We start from the raw sequence: 22,103 nt of genomic DNA, 5'->3' as shown, positions 1-22,103 counted from the left end.
AACAACTTATTTAAGGATTAAATTATAATGTAAAACACTTAAGCTAGATCATCATAGGTCCTCAGTAACTGTTACCCAATAATAAAAGTAACAACAATTGATATCCTGTTAATGATAAATTTAATGATTATTATGTAGGATAATGGAAAATAATTACTTCAAAAAATTAATTCATACAAAAGATGAATGAAAATGGTGTGAGGATCTATTCTGAACAATTTATTTTTTTAATTTTTATTTATTTATTTATGATAGTCACAGAGAGAGAGAGAGAGAGGCAGAGACATAGGCAGAGGGAGAAGCAGGCTCCATGCACCGGGAGCCCAACGTGGGATTCAATCCGGGTCTCCAGGATCGCGCCCTGGGCCAAAGGCAGGCGCTAAACCGCTGCGCCACCTCAGGGATCCCAATTCTGAACAGTTTAATTTAGAACTAAAAAAAAAAAAAAAAAAATCGGGCAGCCCCGGTGGCGCAGCGGTTTAGCGCTGCCTGCAGCCCGGGGTGTGATCCTGGAGACCCGGGATTGAGTCCCACATCGGGCTTCCTGCATGGAGCCTGCTTCTCCCTCTGCCTGTGTCTCTGCCTCTCTCTTGCTCTCTCTGAATGAATAAATAAATAAATCTTTTAAAATAAATAAATTAATTAATTAAATGAATGAATGAATAAATAAATAAATAAAAAATCAAATGGTTTGGACTCCAATATTTTTCTCTACCAGAAGATTCAGAGAGTTTAAGGCATGTTTTACTTATTAAACTATATATACCAACAGTACTATATAAATATTCTAAGTATTAAGAATCTTAGTATTTTTCATTAAAATTTGAGGGTGAGGGCACCTGGAGAGCTCAGTCCGTTAAGCATATGCCTTCAGCTTAGGTCATGATCTCAGGGTCCTGGGACTGAGCCCTAAGTCATGGAGGGGGTGGTGATGAGGGAGTCCCTGATCAGCAGAGAGTCTTTTTCTCCCTTTCCCTCTGCCCCTCCCCCTGTCATACTTCACTGTCTCTCTCAAATAAATAAAATCTTAAAAAAAGAAAAAAAGAAACCTTGAGGGTGGATGAGGTCCAGAGTTCTTTATTAACTATAAAATTAACGACTTTAAATTTTTCTAAGTTAATGTGACTTTTGATACAGTAAAAGATGGACATAACTTTTGACTCAGTAATTCCATCCCCAGGTGTGATCCTAAACAAATTCTTTCACGTGTACACAAGGAGATACCTACAAAGATGTTCACCACAATACTCTTTCAAACAGCAAAAAATACATAACCTCAAAGTCTATCCACAGAAGAACAGACAGTAAGTTGTGGTATATTACTTCTTGAACATTGTACAAGATTGAAAATGAAGCATAATCACACATAACAGGAATGAATCTGCAACAAAATGTTATAGAGTACAAATAACATCATTTCATTTATGAAAAGTTGAAAAACATGGAAAATTAAGTCCTTCATGAATATATCCATTTGTAGTAAAGTAAAAAGCAAAGCAATGAAAGAAAAACAGTAGAGTCAGGATACTGGTGGTGACAGGTGTAAATGATTAGTGGAAAAGAGAGAGAGAGAGAGAGATAGTAAATGGCACACAGAGATTCAAGAGTATTGCTAATATTCTATTTCTTAACCTGAATGGTGCAAATGTGGGTGTTCATTCTATTATTCAGTATACTTCATATCCCATATGCAATTTTATATAAAATTTCACAATATATGAAATATTTCTAAAGTTTCTAAATATGTATACAAATAAAAGTATTTATTTCACCTGTTCAATTAAGGCATTCCTTGCTTCTGTTGTCTCCTTCAACAGTTTAGCATCACTCATTTCCAAGAGAGGTTTCCTCTCAAAGTCTTTTCCATCCTCTGATTTACGATTCCAAACAAGTTTTTCTTTACTTACAACATCTACAACTCCTTCAAAAGCTTTGCCTTCACCAAGTGGTAACTGCAAATCAGAGATTAACTTTGTTAAATGACCACTCAATTAGAATTGCACTGGTGCTGATAAAACTGATCTTTCTCTACTTTCCCCCAACTGTCTATTATCATTATTACCACAGTCTTTATTTTTATGCCAACTTCTTTCAAAAAAGATGTGAGATAGTTTTAGAAATAGATAAGTCGCAATAAAACAACAAGCTGATAAGGAAATGTAGAGGGTTTTTTTTTTTTTTTTTCTGTTGTTTTTTTGAGAGAGCGAGCAAGCGAGCAAGTGAGCACAGGCAGCATGTGCCAGCACAGAGGGAGAGGCAGAGGGCGAGGGAGAAAGAACCTTAAGCAGGCTCCACACTCGATCCTACAACCCCGAGATCATGACCTGAGCCGAAATCAAGAGTTAGACACTTAACCAACCACGCCACCCAAGTGCCCCTGGAGTTGCTATTAATCAACCCAATATTTATCAACCAACCTGTAAAAGCAAAGGCTTTGCCTTCAACTTCTCTCTGATGCTTTCAACTGCATACTTAAAACTGCAGAAAGCAAAATAACTAGAGTTAAAAACATTAAGATTCGGGCACCCCAGGTGGCTCCAGTTTAGTGCCACTTTCAGCCCAGGGTGTGATCCTGGAGACCCAGAATCCAGTCCCATGTCCGGCTCCTTGCATGGAGCCTGCTTCTCCCTCTGCCTGTGTCTCTGCCTTCCTCTCTCTATCTCTCATGAATAAATAAAAATAAAATCTTTAAAAACACAAAAACAAAAACATTGATTCTTAAAACAGGTTTAAGAATGTTCTCTAAAATTAGAACCCTTTGTACTGTCTCTCAGGTTCATCATTTAAGTTTTCCATAGAACAATATGTTGAAAAAACTTTCAATGTCAATTTCAGATAAGAGTGCTTGAGTATCTACTGTAATCCTGCCACACAGGTATCCAGGGTACTACTGTAAGTTTCACTTATACTTTGAAATTAAGATTCAATAAACTGATTAAGGTCACTGATAATAAAATGCAATCAGGAGATTCAAATGCATGATTTGTGATTACAAGTCCATAATTCTTTCCAACAACTTGCTATCACAAACAGCTACCTTTTTTCCAAAAGGCAGCCTAATTTTTCTATACCTTTATCTTAGGCATTCTTAGTATCACGTTATCAGTTTTAGAATTACTGTAGAGAATTAGATAAACAGAAAGCATACTGCGTGGTTTTAGGAGAAGGATAGTTTATGCTTTGTTTTTGCCACTCTCGTATCACAGACCAAGATCTTTTTTTTTTTTTTTTAATTCATTAAAGACACAAAGATACAGAGAGAGAAAACATGAGCTGGGGGAGAGGCAGAGGGAGAAAGAGAATCAGACTCCCCACTGAGTTGGGAGCCCAACATGGAGCTCGATCTTAGGACGTGGAGATCATGACCTGAGCCAAAAGCACACTTAACCATGTAAGCCATCCAGACACCCCAGATCTCTCTCATCACATTTCCCCAAAATTCTTAATATTCTTGATTCTCTGAATTCTCATTTCCTCAGAACCATTTATCCATTTTGGATTAGCATCCTGTGAGTCTTTGAGCATTACCACCACATCTCAGGATTAACCTTTTTGCCCTATATGCAGGTCTTAAAACATCTATATTCTCTCCCAGTTGCCAAGGGAGAGCCCATTAGCCAGTAACTAAGGAAAATCAGGAGACGGGAAACAATCATCTATCCTCTACCTTTAGCAATGATGAGAAGCACCATAGCCTTCAGCAAAACAGTGATTATATAATACTGCCCTAGACAGAACCAGTGGAATCAGCAAGACATCACTGTCAGGATTCTAGAAAATAGGATACAGCCTCTCTGCGTTAGAATCATGATTCATCATCTGTCAGCTCTCTATTAATCCCACACTGCTATTCAAGCTACGAACTACCTGCTTTGAAACTTTTAAAAATGGGATTGAACTGAGATTCCATGGAATATTTATACTCTACAGGAAACAGCTGTTTGTAAATTTAAGTTATAGTCCACTAAAGCTCAAAGTGTATTTCTACTTTAATAAGTGAAAACACAACACTTAAAATACCTTGCTCCAGTTTTGTCCATTTTGTTTAAAAAACAGATTCGAGGTACCTTGTGTTTATCAGCTTGTCTCCATACTGTGAGAGTTTGTGCCTAAAGCAAAGAAAAAGGAAGAAATACTCATACTAGACAAAAATAACTGTTACTATGTATGGAACAAACAGATCTAAGAAACTATTATAACATGGAATTGGGCTCTGTTCTAGCACATAATTAGTCCTGTTGCATTCACACTTCTAGAGGCAGTCACTCTGCTGCTAGTAGGCTAACAAAGCTAAGAATGTAATGAGGTCTGATGAAGAGCAAACTTCAAACTAAGAATACTAATTTGGGTGATTTAGGTTGCTACACAAAGAGAACAATACATCTGGAAGGTACGGAGAGTCATGGAAAGATGCCTTAAAATTAAAAAATGTAATTTTTGTCTGGTTTCACCTTACTTAGTACAGATCAAATAATACTGAACTCCTAAGCTTGCTGACCTGTGAAATATGGACTTTTGTCTTAATTCATATAGTTGTGTCATTAAAAGAATAGGAGTGTACTACAAAAATGCTATTGTAATAAAAACATGTATTTGTGAATGTGTGAATGTTGTTGTAAACTAAAGAGGATTTAAAGAAGAAAAAAAAGCCAGTAACTGTATTTTTTTTTTAAGATTTTATTTATTCATGAGAGACAGAGAGGCAGAGACACAGGCAGAAGATCAACCACTGAGCCACCCAAGTGTCCCCAGTAACTGTACTTCTAAGTAGCAATTCTCATATACTTTTCTATTTCACTCCTTTTAATTCTACTTTTTAAAAATATATTTCAAAAAAATAAAAAATAAAAAAAAAAATAAAAATATATTTCAATAGTTCCAGTCTATTACAATATCTGTGCCTAGTGGATCCCAAAGCCCTGAAACAGCATAAAAAGACTAATGTAATGACATTAGCTAAAATAGAAGCCACTTTATAATTTATTAATTAAAATTTATATAGAATAAAAACACTCATCTTAAGTGTACAGTGAGTTCTGATAAGTATAGTATAGCTATCCCAATCAAAACATGGAACATAAGTTTTCTTATGCTCTACCCCCCAATAACAATCTGTTCTCATATTTGTCACCACAGATTCATTCTCCCTTGTTTTGAATCTCATAAATAACGGCTTTTTTTGCTCAACATAAAGTTTCTGATACTCATTTATATTGTTGGGTATACCGGTTCATTTTTTCTTTCTCTCTTCTTTATTTTTTTTGGCTAAATTCCTTTGTATAAATGTGCCAGCTGGTTTTCCTATCTGCTTGTGGATGAGCACTTAGATTATTTCTAGTTTAGGGCTATTACGAATTTAGCTGCTATAAACATTTTGAACAAGTCTTTAGAGGACAAATGTTCTCATTCTATTGGATAAAGATGTAGGAGTTTCAAGTGCTGAGTCGAAGGACATGTGCAAATTTCACTTTATAAGAAACTACCAAGGTGCCTCAGTAGCTCAGTCAGTTAAGCATCTGCCTTTGGCTTAGGTCATGATCCCATGAGCCCTGTGTCTGGCTCCCTGCTCAGTGAGGAGCCTGCTTCTCCCTCTCCCTCTGCCCTTCCCCACTACTCATGCTTGTTCTCCCTTGTGGTATCTCTGTCAAATAAATAAATAAAATCTTAAAAAAAAAAAAACCCAATCTGCTAATCTTCTAAGGTTTAATTAATATTTTATAGTCCCACCAACACTGTATAAGAGTTGTTCCACATCCTCAACCAATATTTGCCATCATTATTCTTCTTAATTTTGGCCATTCCTGTGGGTATGAATTGTCTCTTTGTAATTTTAATTTGCATTTCCCTGACAACCAGTGAGACTGACCATCTTTTCATGTGCTCATTGGACCATTCATATATCTTCCTTGGTGAACTATCCACTGAAGTCCTTTGTCCATTTTTTTTTCTTGGGTTGTTAGTTTTTATCACTCATTTGCAGTTCTTCAGATATTCAAGTCCTTTATTATACCCATGTACTGTGAAAATTTCAGCACATACTTCCTAAAACAATGATATTTTCCTACATACTCAGTAGTGTTAAAGCACTCTGGAAATTTAACATTCATACAATACTTATCTAACATGACAAATTTTCTCATAGCCTACAACCTGTCTTTTAATTTTTTAATTTTTTTCATTTTAATAAGATGTAATTTTGGTACGTTCCAATGAATCAACTTTTCTTCTGTGTTTTTTATGCTTTGTGTCATTAAAAACTGTTAACCTATCCCTAAGCTTGTAAACAAATGTTACTTTTCTTCTACAAGTTATACAGATGTAGCTTAACACTATGATGCACTCCAAGTTAATTGTTGTGTATGGTGAGGTGGGGAAAGGTACACTATAAATTTTCTAAGAAAAGATACTAAAAAATAAACAAAAACTCCCATCAACACCTGCTAGCTAAAAGTCCACCTACCGTTGTAGCATATAAGTGGTTTCTGTGTCACAAATTCAGAAACTTTCTATTCCAACATTTTCAATCTTGTAAATGCCATCTGTCAATGACTATGAAATTTACAAGAGTCATAATGACAGAAGGAACACAACCATTAGGAAATGAACTGATTCAGAAAGAGATGGAAATAACAATGCATAATCAACCTCAGACCTCAGGGTCAGGCTTTAGATCTGCCTGTCCAGAGTCCTCAGGTGAGGCTTTCAAAAACTGTATTATTTCCCCCAATAATTTTTCATTAAGAAAAATGTCAAGCCTATAAAAAATGGTGAAAGAATAATACAATAAACATCTTTGTACCCTTCATCTAGATTCACCACATATGAACACTTTGCCACATTTGCCTTTTTTTTTAAAATACGTACATATACACACATTACATGAGTGACTATGGGAGTGTGGCATTTGGATCTACAACAAAGAGCATAATTAACTGACAGCATGGTCTCCCAAAGCCCAGCTAATGGCTGAGTACAGCAGAAACGCTAATGTAAGCTATTCCTTTAAGACACGTGGAACTTAAAAAAAAAAAAAAAAAAAAAGACACGTGGGACTTCTCCAACAGGTGATTTTGGCTTGAGGATTCCCCATCAATTTCACCAAACCCTTTTGGGAACTGCACTGTAATCTGAGCCTCTTCCTACCCAAACCTTCTTTTATGGTCTCCTAATGGACAGATGTCAGATCTGCCCTGTGGTGTGATTCTTCTCTCCCATTGCTCTTTTCTCTTCTTTATTCTGCACAAGCATTTCCCCCAGTAAATCTCCTATATATCTAACCCTATCTTGGCATCTACCGCACAAAGTACCCAAACTAACAATATACGTGTATATGTGGGTGGAAGGTGAACCACTAGATTAAGATGCACGTATCATGACATTTTGATCCTAAATACTCCAGCCTGTATTTTCTAAAAATAGGGATATTCCCCTACATAACAATTTTCAATGATCACATTCGGAAAAATTTAAGCTGACACAATACTTTTTTCTAATAACATATAGGCCAAATTAAAATTTTTCTGGTTTTCCTAATGACGTCCTTTTTAACTTTCTGGTTTTGGATCTAGGATCCAAAAGATCATATTACATTTAGTTTTCTTGTATCTCTATTTTTTTTTTTTTTTGGTTTTTTTGTTTGTTTGTTTTTGCTTTTTTTTTTTTTTTTTAAAGCAAATTCTTTTTTCTTTTAAGGTTTATTTATTTATGATAGAGAGAGCGGCCAGGAGGAGGGAGAAGCAGGCTCCATGCAGGGAGCCCGACGTGGGACTTGATCCCAAGTCTCCAGGATCGCGCCCTGGGCTGAAGGCAGGCGCTAAACTGCTGAGCCACCCAGGGATCCCCAGTATCTCTATTTTTTAAAAAAGATTTTATTTACTCATTTTAGAGAAAACACAAGTGTGGGGGTGGGGTGGGGGTAGAGAAGGGCAGAAGAAAAGGGAAAAGCAGACTCCCCATGGAGTAGGGAGCCCAATGCAGGACTCAATCCCAGGACCCTGAGATCATGACCTGAGCCAAAGGCAGATGCTTAACCAACTGAGGTACTCAAGCACCCCTTATCTTTAGAATCATTTAAACCAAAACAGTACCTCAACTTTTTACTCCCAATCATTCACCTTCCTTGCATTTACTTTTTTTTTTTTTTTCCAATTTCTGAAAAGCCCCATCCAGCTGTTTTACAGAATGTCTTTCTGTCTTTCTGTCTGAATGTCATCTGTCTTCTCATGATCAGATTGGGGCCGAGCAGTGTGTCAGGAATATAACATTGGTAAAGTTGTGTCCTTCTTAGTGCATCCTATCAGGAAGCCCATGGTGTCAGTTTGTATCATTTGGAGTTATGTTAATTGTGATCACTTAATTAAGGTATCATTTTTAGTAAAACTTTAAAATTAGAAGAGCTGAAGATGATTCTATATTCAACTAGAAGAACTGAAGATGATTCTATATTCAACATGGAGCCCATCTTGAGATTATAAGAAAAATGGAGATAGATGTCAACTAAAAAGTGTGTAAATAACCCCAATATAATTTATTATAAATCCATTTTTAAGATTTATTCAAGAATTTAATACGTATTAACTGTTGGGAGATAATTCTTCATGGGTTTTTAACCTTTCTACATATTTTGTTAAGAGAGGCAGTGAATGCCTGTTTTTAAAAGATGTTGATATAATCAACAGCTTAGCAAGACAGAGACAGTGTCTCCCTCTGGATTGAAAGGTCGATTTTGCTTGTAACCCTGGAAGATAATGTCTGTCTCCAGAGCAAACAGCAAGTAGGTTTACTGCCCATTATAAAATATATGTGTTTTCCAACCACAGGGTTCCCCTGTATGTGCAGCTATCACTTGGCTCCCTTTGGGTCATCCTGTGGAACTGGGGCTTAGGGAACTAATTCAAGATAATATTGATACTCTGGCTATTGCTATTTCATTGCTATTTCTGTGACTAATAAAGTTCTTTGTCTCTGACTCAAGAGTCTTTTGTCTTCTGCCACCATGCCATAAAACTGTGGCAGATTAACTAGTTAGCTCGAAAGTAAGGTAGAACCTCAAGCCCGTCATGGTTCTCACCACAACTTTCCTATTTCCTACAGAAAAGAAACTTTCCTTTTACTATCAAACATCTGAGATCACATATAGATCATACTACAATATTAAATTCCAATTCTTTCATCATAATTTGATTTATATAAACCCCTATCAGGTTATAGTTAATTAAATCTGATACATTCTACTTTAAAAAAAATAATCACGTTATTGTAGCTTCACTTTACTTTGGCAGTATTTTTACCTCTACACCAGCAGAAGCATCAAACACAGCTACTGCACCATCCAACACTCTAAGGCAGCGCTCAACCTCCAAGGTAAAGTCCACATGACCTAAGAAAAAGATGAGAAACATACACTTAATCTTTAAAAAAGCATGATCCAGCAATCCTACTTTTGGGTATATATTCAAAAGAACTGAAAAAGGAGTCAAAGAAATATTTGCAAACTATGTTCATAGCAACACTTTTCACAATAGCCAAAAGGTGGAAACAACCCAAATGTCCATCAATGGATGAATGGTATACATATAAAGTTTTGTATATATACAAATATGTTATATATGTAAAATGGAATGTTATGCAGCCTTAAAAAATGAAGGAAATGAAGGAAATCTTCATATATTACAACACAGATGGATTCTGAAGGACTTCATGCTAAACAAAAAAAGCCAATCACAAAAGGACAAATACTGTATGATTCTACTTATATGAAGTATTAATCTCCTAGATAAAAAAGGGTAGACAGGTAGTTAGTTACAAGGGACAGGAGGTGGGGACAAACAAGAGTAGTTGTATAGTAGATACATAGTTTCAGACCTGAAAGATGAAGTACTTCTGGAGATCAGTTTTACAACAATGTAAATATACTTAACTACTGAACTGTACACTTAAAAATGTTTAGGATGGTAAGTTTTACCTTACATATATATTTTAAAGATTTATTTATTTGAGAGAGAGAGGGAAGGAGTAGGGGGAATGGGTTGGCAGGGGGAGGAACATCCTGCTGAGCAGGAAGCCTGACCCAGGACCCAGAGATTATGACATGAGCCAAAGGCAGACACTTAACTGTCTGAGCTACCCAGGTACCCCTATATATATATATGTTTTGTCACAATTTAAAAGAAAACACATCCACAACAAAAACCTCCAATAATGTAGCATCTCTGCATTGCTAGAACAGTACCATACCTGGAGTATCAATCAGATTGACTCTATACCCCTTCCAATCAAATGTAACAGCAGCAGATTGAATAGTAATGCCTCTTTCTCGCTCTTGAGCCATAAAATCTGTCACCGTGTCTCCATCATCAACATCTAACAAAGAAGACGACGACACAGTTAAACTTGATACCAAATACATTTCACTGCGGTATGATATCTACTAGACAGTTTATTTATTTTTTTGCAGAGAGAGAAAGAGAGATACTCTGAGACAGAGTGTGTGGAGCGTGAGCAGGGGTGGAGGGACAGGCAGAGGGAGAGAAAGAATCCCAGGCAGTCACCACCTGAGCAGAGCTAGATCCCAGGATCCTAAGATCATGACCCTGGGCTGAAATCAAGAGTAGGAGCTTTAATCAGTGAGCCATCCAGGTGCCCTTCTACCTGACATTTTAATTTGCTTTAAGACTGTTCATAAAATATTTGGTTTAAAAAAAAATATTTGGTTTAATATTTATGGCCCTTAGATTAAATAAGTCCTTATTCTAGAAAAAGCTTTTCCAGCAAAATTAGTAATTTTTCCATAAAAAAATAGTTTTTCTGTAATAACTAAGATAAAATTTGTTTAAATACTTTAATTTTACTGAACTTGATATTCCTTTCATTTTTTCCCCCTAGTTTACCTTTCATTATCCTTTATGTTCCTCATGGCTGATTCCTTGACAGGGCAATGAAAGGGCCCAGACAGACCTAGATTTAAGTCCCAACTTTACCATTACTACTCTATTATCTTAAACAAGTTACTTAACCTAGTTTGTAAAATATGAATAAAGGCAACCTTGCAGGGTTGCTCTAAGAATGAAATGAGTAAGTAAATGGCAGGTACATGGAACAAGGTAGAGAAAAAATTCCTCCAAAGTTAGATTCTCCTTTTCAAACCCTTTTCATTAAATGTTCCCCCAAAAGGCATTTGTTTGTACAAATGAAAATAAAATCTTGGTAGAATTTCTACAGTACAAAGCCATGGATAAAGTTCATCTTGACTAAGCAAAAGGTCAAATTATTCTGCATTAAAATTCTTGAATTATATACATTGTATTCTGATTAAACTTATATAGAAGTAATGAAAATGAGCTCATGTTTATCATTCAAAATTCAAAACCCAAATTATCATGGCCTTATACTATGTCAGCTTATGTAGTATCAGTTCAGTTATCAAGTTCAGTAAAATTAAAGTATTTAAACAAATTTTATCTTAGTTATTACAGAAAACCTATTTTTTATGGAAAAATTACTAATTTTGCTGGAAAAGCTACATAAGCTGACATAGTATAAGGCCATGATAATTTGGGTTATGTAGCATGACACTACTTATGTCAGCATTAAACCTCTGAAATCCTAGCCAGGTTCCCCACTGTTTATGCATGTAAACGTGCATATAAATGTATAATGTACCAAAAGAGGGAGAAACAGCAAGAAATATGGATTTGTCAGGACCTCCAAATATCTATGTTAAAGAATTACATCATTATTCACAACATAACCAAGCAAACAAGCAGCATTAATGAAACAATAACCAAGTAGCTAACCAAAAGTTCTAAACAGTTTTTTAAACATCTGTAGGAGGAGGGAGTACAAGATGACAGAGTAGGAGGACCCTACACCCACCCCAGTCCACGTTTACCACTAGGTTATCACTCACATCCACGTCCATTAACTGGAGAGCAATCTGAAGACTAGCAGAACAAACTCCACAGCCCGATGCAGAGAAGTAGCCAGCCTGGGAGAGATTAGGGAAAGCGGAAAGGTGGTGGAGAGGTGCCCGCAGGAGGGAGAGAAGAAAAGAAAGCACCAGGGAAAATAAATCCCTGTACAATCTGGCCTAGAAACCAGAAGGGCTGAATTCCATGAGTTAGTATAACCAGCAGACTTGGAGTCTGGAGCTCTGAAGGTCAGCTGACTCAGCACTAGGTGAGCAAGGAGGATGTGCGATAGCCAGGTCCCTGCCCTTTAAGAGGTAAGAGTCTGCACAAAAGGCAACATAGAAGCAACAGATGGCACAAGGGGAAGGAGATCCTTTTATTTGGATTTCAGGACAGATTGGGGAACTTCCCTGGAAACAAAGGAGCTGGCAGGTGGCATTTTCCTCCCCTATTCCTCGGCATTAACACAGAGCCACCTGCCAGGAGAGTGCTGCACAGACACTTGCTACTAACTTGTGAGCAATGCACCATGACCATGAGTTCTCCCCAGGACTCGCCCACTCCAAGTCTGCCATCCCTGGACTCAGGGCAAATTTTTTCAGCATTATGCGTGCCCCACCTAGTCGATGCCTCTGCCTACTGTGCCACCACTGCACTCTGGGGGGATGTGGCCAGGCCTAGCAGCTTGGTGCAGACTTTGTGAAGACACGTGTGCCCTGCCCAACCGCCACAGGCCCCCAGCCCCCATGCACACAGACCCACGTGCCCCTTGCTGTGACCTCAGACATGTGCCTTGTGCCAGGCTGCTAACACGTGCTGCACAAATGGCTACCACCACAATGTAGGGGATCTGGACCTAGGACTAGTGACTCCACAAATTTTGAAAACAATGCTGTACCCGCCCCCTAGCCTTTCTATGGTCATGCCCCCTCAGAGCCAGTCTGCCTGGGTCTCACTAGCACCCAGAGAAAGCAAGTACAGCTCCCAACAGGGAGAGTCTGTGCAGAAGTCTAAAATGAAAAGGAAAGCAAAATAGTAGGATGCAAGAAACACACAGAGGGGACTCCATTGAAGTGTCACATTCTGGTGAACAGGAAACACTGTGCTGCAGGGAGATACAGAACCTCTCCTTCATGAAGCCACTACTTTAAAGAGCATGAGATTTTAACTGACTTTCCTACCACACAGAAAAAGAACACAGAGATAGACAAAATGAGGAGACAGAGGAATGTGACCCAAAGGAAAGAACTTGACAAAATCACAACTGGAGATACAAGTGAAAAAGAAGTTAATATACCTGACAGAGAATTTAAAGTAATGATCATTTAAAAAAATAAATAAAAAGTAATGATCATAAAGATATTCATTGAACTTGAGAAAAGAGTGGACATTATTGGTGTGATCCTTAGCAAAGAAATAAAATAACATTATCAGACATAAAGAACTCAATAAATGAAGTTAAAAAAATGATAGATGGAATAAACAGTAGGCTATAAAAAACAGGAACTTACTAGTGACCTGGAGGACAGAGTAATGGAAAGCAAATAAGCTGAACAGATGAGAGAGGAACAATGCATAACAGAAATAGACTTAGAGAACTCAGTGACTCAATCAAGTATAACAACATTTGCATTATAGTGATCCCAGAAGTAGAGAAAGGGGGGCAGAAAATGTATCTGAAGAAAAAATAGCTGAAAGCATCCCAAATGTGGGGCAGGAAACAGAGATCCAGATTCAAGAGGCACAGAGACTCCCAACAAATTCAACGCAAGGAGGTTCACACCAAGACACAGAAAAAATAGTGATAAAAAAAGCATTTTAAAGAGAAAAGACAGTTACATACAAAGAAAACCTTATGAGGCTATCAGCAGCCTTTTGAGTGGAAACTTTGCAGGCAATAAACAAGTGGCATGATATATTCAAAGTGCTGAAAGGAGAAATATTTGCAGCCAAGAATACTCTATCCAGCAAGGCTATCATTTGGAACAGAAGGAGACAGAGTTTCTCAGCCTAACAAAATCAAAGGGAGTTCAAGACCACTAAATTAGCCCTATTAGAAATATAACAGGGGACTTGCAAAGACCACACAGTGAAAGTATAAAAGGTAAAAAACACAAAAGTATTAAAAATAATTATTTCTGTAAAATTCAGTCCATATACCTAAGATGTTGCAGGGGGAAAGGAGTAAAGAATGGGTTTAAATTTTAAAAGAAAGTGAAGGGAGGGAGAAACATTTATCATGCAAATGGATGTCAAAAGAAAACTGGAGCAGCAGTATTTGTATAAGACAAAACAGACTTTAAAACAAAGTCTATAACAAGAAACAAAAAAGAACACTATATAATAATAAAGGGTACATTCCATAGCAAGAGAATATAATAATCACAAAATATTTATGCATTCAACATGGGAGCATCCAAATACATTAAACACTTAATAACAAACTTAAAGGAACTAATTGATAATAATATAGTAATAGGAGCAGATTGTAACACACCACTTGCATCAAGAGACAGATCATTCAAAGAGAAAATACACAAGGAAACAAGAACTTTGAATGCCAAACTGGACCAGATGTATTTAACAGACACATTCAGAACATTCCATCCTAAAATAACAGAATATACATTCTTCTGAAGTGCACAAAGAATACTGTCCTACTGAGAAGATCACATATTAGGCCAAAACAAGTCTCAACAAATTATAAAATTATAAAAATCAAAGGCATATCACTAATCTTCCCTGATCACAACACAATGAACTAGAAATCAACTACAAGAAAAAAATTTGGAAAGAGCAGATATATGAAGGTTAAATAACACACTTCTAAACAATGAATGGGTCAACTGAGAAATCAAAAATTACATGGAAACAAATGAAAATGAAAACACAACAATCCAAAACTCTGGGATGCATCAAAAGTGGTTTTAAGAGGAAAGTTTATAGCAATATAGGCCTACCTCAAGAAAAAAAAAATCTCAAAACAACTTAAACTTACATTTAAAGGAGCAAGAAAAAGAACACATGAAGCCCAAACCCAGCAAAAGGAAGGAAATAATACAGATTAGACCAAATATGATACGTCAACTAAAAAAAAAAAAATAGAACAGACCAACGAAACCAGGAACTGGTTCTCTGAAAAGTTCAAAATTGATAAACCTCTAGCAAGACTCATTAAAAAAAAAAGAGGACCCAAATAAAATCATTAATCAAAGAAGAGAAATACCAATACCATAAAAATACAAACATTACAGAATATTATGAAAACCTATATGCCAACAAATTGGACAATTCATAAGAAATGGACGGATTCATAGAAACATATCTCCCAAAACTAAAGCAGGAAGAAATAGAAAATTTGAACTGGCAATGAAATTTAATCAGTAATAAAAAAAACTCTCAAAAAACAGACGTCCAGGACCAGACCGCTTCACAGGCAAATTCTACCAAATATTTATAAAGGTAATACTTATTCTTCTCAAACTGTTCCAAAAAATATAAGAGTAAGGAAAACTTTCAATTTTATTCTATGAAGCCAGTATCATCCTGATACCAAAACCAGTAAAGACACTGCCAAAAAAGAGAACTACAGGCCAATCTCTCTCATGAATATATATGTAAAACCCTCAACAAGATACTAGCAAACTGAATCCAATGTATTAAAAAAATCCAATTGGGGCAGCCCCGGTGGCGCAGTGGTTTAGTGCCACCTGCAGCCCGGGGTGTGATCCTGGAGACCCAGGATCGAGTCCCACATCGGGCTTCCTGCATGGAGCCTGCTTCTCCCTCTGCCTGTGTTGTGTCTCTGCCTCTTTCTTCGCTCTCTTTGAATGAATAAATAAATAAATCTTTAAAAAAAAAAATCCAATTGTATTAATCCAATGTATTAAAAAAATCATACATTCCTAGGATACAACAGTGATTCAATATCTGTAAAACAATTAACATGATACCTCACATCAATAAAAGATAAAAACTATATAATCATTTCAACAGATGTAAAATAAGCATTTGACAAAGTACAACATCCATTCATGATAAAAATGTTCAACAAGGTAGGTCTAGAGGAAATATACCTCACATAATAAAAGGCCTTATATGAAAAATCCACAGCCAACATTTTACATAATAGATAAAAACTGAGAGTTTCCCGACTAAGGACAGGAACACGACAGATGTATCTACTATCACCCCTTTTATTCAACATAGTACTAGAAGTCCTAGCCGCAGCAATCAGACAACATAAAGAAACAAAAGGCAACTAAATTGGTAAGGAATAAGTCAAACTGTCATTACTTGCATTTGACATGACACTATACATTAAAAAACCCTAAGCACAGAGGTGGGCACCTGATGGGATGAGCACTGGGTGTTACACTGTATGTTGGCAAATTAAATTTAAATTTAAAAAAATCAAACAGGATCCCTGGGTGGCTCAGTGGTTTAGCACCTGCCTTTGGTCCAGGGTGTGATCCTGGAGTCCTGGGATCAAGTCCCACATCCGGCTCCCTACATGGAGCCTGCTTCTCCCTCTCCCTGTGTCTCTACCTCTCTCTCTCTCTCTCTCTGTGTGTCTCTCTCATGAATAAATAGAAATAAAATCTTTAAAAATAAATAAATAAAATTTAAAAATGAAACAAAACAAAACCCTAAAGACTCCACCACAAAGTCAGGTCATAGGATACAAAATCAAGGTTCAAAAATCTATTGCATTCTTACACACTAATAGTAGAGCAGCAGCAAAAATTAAGAAAACAATCCCATTTACAACTTATAACTGCACCAAAAATAAAATACCTTCAAATAAACTTAACCAAAGACGTGAAAGACTTGTACTTTAAAAACTATAAAACGCTGATGAAAGAAATTCAAAATGACACAAAGAAATGGAAAGATATTCCATGCTCAAGAATACTATTAAAATGTCCAAAATGCCTAAAGTGATCTACATATTTAATGCAATTCCTATCAAAATATCAACATTTTTCACAGAACTAGAACAAATAATCCTAAAATTTTTATGGAACTACAAAAAACCCTAAATAGCCAAAGCAATTTTGAAAAAGAAAAGTAAAACTAGAGGTATCACAATTCCAGATTTCAAGTTATATTACAAAGCTGTAGTAATAAAAAGTATGGTACCTGGCGTAAAAATAGACACATAGATCAATGGAATAGAACACAAACCCAAAAATAAACCCAGAATATAGTCAATTAGTATTTGACAAAGGAGGAATGACTATCCAATGAGGAAAAGTCTCTTCAATATATCATGTTGGGAAAACTGGACAACCACATACAAAGAAGGAAACCAGACCAGTTTCTATCACCATACACAAAAATAATCTCAAACAGAATAAAGACCTAAATGTGAGACCTGAAACCATACAAATCCTGAAAGAGAACACAGGAGGTAATTTCTTTAACCTAAGTTTTAGCAACATCCTTCTAAATATATCTCCTGAGGAAAGGGAAATAAAAGCAATAATAAACTATTGGGACTACACTGAAATAAAATGTTCTGTGTTGCAAAGGAAACAACAAAACTAAAACACAACCTATTGAATAGGAGAAGATATTTGCAAATGACATATTCAATACTGGATTAGTATCCAAAAATATATCTAAGAATTGATACAACACCCAAAAACAATCCAATTAAAAGATGGGTAGATGTGAACAGATGTTTCTCCAAAGAGGACATACAGATGATCAACAGACACATAAAAAGATGCTCAAAATCACTCTTCATCAGGGAAATACAAATCACAACCACAATGAGCTACTGCCTCACATCTGTCAGAATGGCTGGGCTCAAAAACACATGAAAACAAGTGTTGGCAAAGATGTGGGAAAAAAAGGAATCCTCTTACACTACTGGTGGCAGTACAAACTGGTGGAGCTACTGTGGAAAACAGTTGGGAGGTTCCTCAAAAAGCTAAAAATAGAACTACCCTAACAACCCAGTAATCACACTACTGGGTATTTACCCTCAAAATACAAAAACACTAACTGAAAGGGAAACATGCACCCCTATGTTTATTGCAGCATTATTTACAACAGCCAAGATATGGAAGCAATCTAAGAGTCCAACAATAGATAAATGAATAAAGATGTGGTGTACACACACACACACACACACACACACACACACACACAGGAATAGTATGGCTATTTGTGGCTTTCAGCCACAAAGAATAATGAGATCTTTCCATCTAAACACAGATGGAACTAGAGGGTATCAGGCTAAGTAAAATAAGTCATACCAAGACAGACAAATACCATATGATTTCACTTATATGTGGAATCTAAAACAAACAAAAAGCAGAAGCAGACCCATAAATACCATGAGAACTGACAGCTGCCAGAGGCAAGGAAGATAGAAGGATGGCAAATGAGTTAAGGGGACTGGAAGACTTCTGGTTACGGAATAAATAAGTGCTGGTGATGAAAGGTACAGCATATAGACTATAGTTGATGGTGTTGTAATAGTGTTGTGTGGTGTCAGATGGTAGCTACACTCATGGTGAGCACAGCATAACATACAGAGCTGTTGTAGAAGCAGAGCTGTAAAAACAAACCCTGAAGACATGGGGCTACATATTAAATAAGCCAGTCACAAAAATACACTCTACAATCCCACTTACATGAGGTATCAAATTAACAGAAAGAGTGGAATGGTAGTTTCCAGGAGCTGGGCAGAGGAAAATATGTGGAGTTATTATTTAATAGGTTTAGGATGGGTTACACAAGATTAAAAAGTTCTGAAGACTGGTTGCCAACAGTATAAATATATATAACACTACTTAAACGTGCACTTACAAATGGTTAATATGGTAAATGTTACATGTTTTTTTAACACAGTTTAAAAAAAGGTAACTTGAACATTACTTGTGCCACCTCATCTGGACCCTTGCTTCAGGGATATCAGCTGGGATGTGAGGGAAGAATTAAGATCATATTTGTGTCACGACAGAGGAAGCCTGATAATGTTCCATGTTTTGCTGTTAAGAGCCCCATTAACATAGCAGTAATTTTATGAAAAAAGCATGTGTTCATGTTTTGGAAACTATCACCATGAATGTTCTTGTGAACATTCTATGTGAAGTTTCAACCAATTTCAAAGGTCTAGAGAAATGGTTCCCAATAGAATGCATTTCAAAATTTCTGTGGAGCTTTTTTTTTTTTTTTTTTTTTTTTCCTGTGGAGCTTTTGAAAAAGATATTTATTTCCACTTCTGGTAATAAAGACATCATGAAAAAAAAAAAAAAGAAAAAAGAAAAAGAAAAAAAAAAAGACATCATGACCTTGACATTTCAAATTTCAAAACAAAGTATTTTACCAGAGATAAAGAGAGGCATTTCATAATGATAAAAAAAGTGGGTTTATCAGAGACAACAATCATAAATGTGTATGAGATAAACACAGTTTCAAAATATATGACACAAAAATAGACCAGGGGCAGCCCCAGTGGCCCAGCGGTTTAGTGCCGCCTTCAGCCCAGGATGTGATCCTGGAGACCTGGGATCGAGTCCCACATCAGGCTCCCTGCGTGGTGCCTGCTTCTCCCTCTGCCTGTGTCTCTGCCCCTCTCTCTCTCTCTCTCTCTCTCTCCCTGTGTCCCTCATGAATAAATAAAATGTTAAAAAAAAAAAATACAGACACTAGGCCACACTACATACTTGCTGAATCTTAATCTCCAGAATAGAGCTAGGGCACTGTCATTTATAAACAAAATAGACAGGGCAGCCCGGTGCCTCAGTAGTTTAGCGCCACCTTCAGCCCAGGGCCTGATCCAGGAGACCCGGGATAGAGTCCCAAGTCGGGCTCCCTGTATGGAGCCTGCTTCTTCCTCTGCCTGTATCTCTGCCTCTCTCTCTCTCTCTCTCTCTCTCATGAATAAAATCTTAAAAAAAAAAAAAAAAAAAAAAAACTACACGGGAATTCAAATGTGCACAACTGGTCAAGAACCATAGTTTTTGACACAATTAAAAAATAAAAACAGGTAAATACTACTACTACTGCGGGTTGGATTAACAAGACTTTCTTCTACAGGAGAATTTGACCTTTGGTTAACTTTCTGGTTCTTTCCTTCTAGAAGCCAAAAAACACAACTTATATTGCAAGGCAACATATCACATAGAAAAAATAATTTGTGATTGGTAAGCTACATCTGAACTGGGAAGAGCTTTATGTAAACTGTAAATAGCTGATGGAGATACATAGCTTTACGGTTCAGAGTGGGATAGGACATGTCCTTTGTAGTAAACCTCAAGATAGCCCACAGAGCTAGAACAAAAGGTATCTATTCCTAACAGACATGAGGATGGTAAGCCACATTGTTTCCTGTGAATCTTATTACGTTAAAGTAACCTATCACTTTTGGGGAGCCAAAGATGGATAGCTCCCAGAAGCTATGTGGACTTGAAGTGCGGAAACAAACCTCCATCACCGGTGTGCTGGGAAATTATGGTTCCTGTCCTAATAGCCTTCTGAGTAGACCAGGGTGAACTATGGCCCAAAATAATCTGTGAATCTGAATGTTTAGTTGAACCTAAGAAGACTCTTTAGTGGATGTCACAACTACCTTATCTTTGTGTTGTGGTTTAGATAATCATTGCTTCCGTGTCATACTCACGATCTCTAGGTTGACTTCTTAATCAAAATATTTTCCAATGATGTGTTTGCTAATGGGGGTTGGGAAGAGGAGGAATCCATTCTAACCTCCCAGTGATCCTGTGTATCCAGAATAGTACAATATTCTTTCTGTCGTGGTCGTTTTGCCTGCATCAATATGAGCCATAATTCCAATATTACGGATTCTGTTAAAACAGTAGGAAAATGAAGCACATAGTACAAGATGGACATTAATGAAAATGTAAAACCAAAATGTCTGTGCAATACAAATTTCAAAGCTGGTTAATATTTCAGGAATTTTTATAAGGCATAAAACCCAGATAAACAGAAAACGTATCCCTACCAAATTATTCTGACAAAACAGCTAACAAAAGAGCGAACTATCTTACAAATCTTTTATTTCTATGCTGCTTTTATTTCTAATGCTGTTACTGCATTAAAAATACTCAGTATTGAGATGAATGGATAAAGAAGATGTGGTTTATGTATACAATGGAATATTACTCAGCCATTAGAAACGACAAATACCCACCATTTGCTTCAACGTGGATGGAACTGGAGGGTATTATGCTGAGTGAAATAAGTCAATCGGAGAAGGACAAACAGTGTATGTTCTCATTCATTTGGGGAATATGAATAATAGTGAAAGGGAATATAAAGGAAGGGAAAAGAAATGTTGGGAAATATCAGGAAGGGAGACAGAACATAAAGACTCCTAACTCGGGGAAACGAACTAGGGGTGGTGGAAGGGGAGGAGGGCGGGTGTTGGAGGGGAATGGGTGACGGGCACTGAGGTGGACACTTGACGGGATGAGCACTGGGTGTTTTTCTGTATGTTGGTAAATTGAACACCAATAAACATTAATTTAAAAAAAAAAATACTCAGTATTGAATTGAGCAAAAAATAGCTTTTAAGATACATACCAACACCTATCTATAATTAACTATGATTTATAATTAGCTAGGGCAGAAAGCTGAATTAACAATGCTAAATTAAGCCTATGACAGAAACTCTTAACTTTTTAAGCAGTATACAGAAAAGAGTATATCAATAATAGTACTTACTTAGCTATGGGAGGACTGATGATAGAATGAAGAGATTTGATATCATTTCCAACTAAACCTAATGGAAAGAGGGTTATATATATAAAAGTTTAAAATTTTTCCCTTTAATTTACACATCAAAGAAGTACTTTTAGGCAAATACTGTAACTCCAATTAAAGAAAATTCCAAGCTAAATAAAACACTCATTTACCTAAAAATTATTTCCCTGTACTTTGTAAAGAAAAGGCAATGTAAAAAAGAAAGAAAGAAAAGAAAAGAAAGAAAAGACAATGGATGATATAAGATAAAGTTTTTAAAAGTCAATTTCTAGATCATATTTTTAGAAAAATATAAATTTACCCCAATATTTGCCACCCTCTATAATTCTGTAATAGACATAATAACAGATGTAGAATTAGAATATTCATAGCAATAATCTTAAGGCCACAGCTAGTGAAACAAAGAAATATAAAATGCACAGTCTTATAAACCTACACTGTCAAGGCTTGAAG

General features: G+C 36.5%; 1 protein-coding gene across 8 annotated transcripts in view; it reads right to left on the bottom strand.

Annotated features, from left to right (window-relative positions):
• Positions 1 to 22,103, bottom strand: part of GFM2 (GTP dependent ribosome recycling factor mitochondrial 2) — a 56,988-nt gene that overhangs the window by 25,410 nt on the left and 9,475 nt on the right. For 6 of the 8 annotated variants that reach the window (XR_011999147.1, XM_025982290.2, XM_025982281.2 and 3 more), the window contains 7 exons: positions 21,612 to 21,669; positions 20,634 to 20,731; positions 10,237 to 10,362; positions 9,291 to 9,379; positions 4,021 to 4,109; positions 2,418 to 2,478; positions 1,773 to 1,952 (listed from right to left, as the gene is read on the bottom strand). Coding sequence is in view for 7 of the 8 variants with exons in the window: in XM_025982290.2 (XP_025838075.1) it covers positions 1,773 to 1,952; positions 2,418 to 2,478; positions 4,021 to 4,109; positions 9,291 to 9,379; positions 10,237 to 10,362; positions 20,634 to 20,731; positions 21,612 to 21,669 (701 nt within the window). In the remaining variant the exon portion in view is untranslated. Of the gene's footprint in view, positions 1 to 1,772; positions 1,953 to 2,417; positions 2,479 to 4,020; positions 4,110 to 9,290; positions 9,380 to 10,236; positions 10,363 to 20,547; positions 20,732 to 21,611; positions 21,670 to 22,103 lie in introns of all 8 variants that reach the window. The other 2 variants (XM_025982310.2, XM_072745325.1) reach the window with 1 other exon arrangement.

The sequence above is a fragment of the Vulpes vulpes genome, unplaced genomic scaffold, assembly GCF_048418805.1.
Source record: "Vulpes vulpes isolate BD-2025 unplaced genomic scaffold, VulVul3 u000000652, whole genome shotgun sequence".
Taxonomy (NCBI): Eukaryota; Metazoa; Chordata; class Mammalia; order Carnivora; family Canidae; genus Vulpes; species Vulpes vulpes.
Note: the sequence above shows the minus strand (reverse complement) of the source record. Positions and strands in the feature narration are given on the sequence as shown.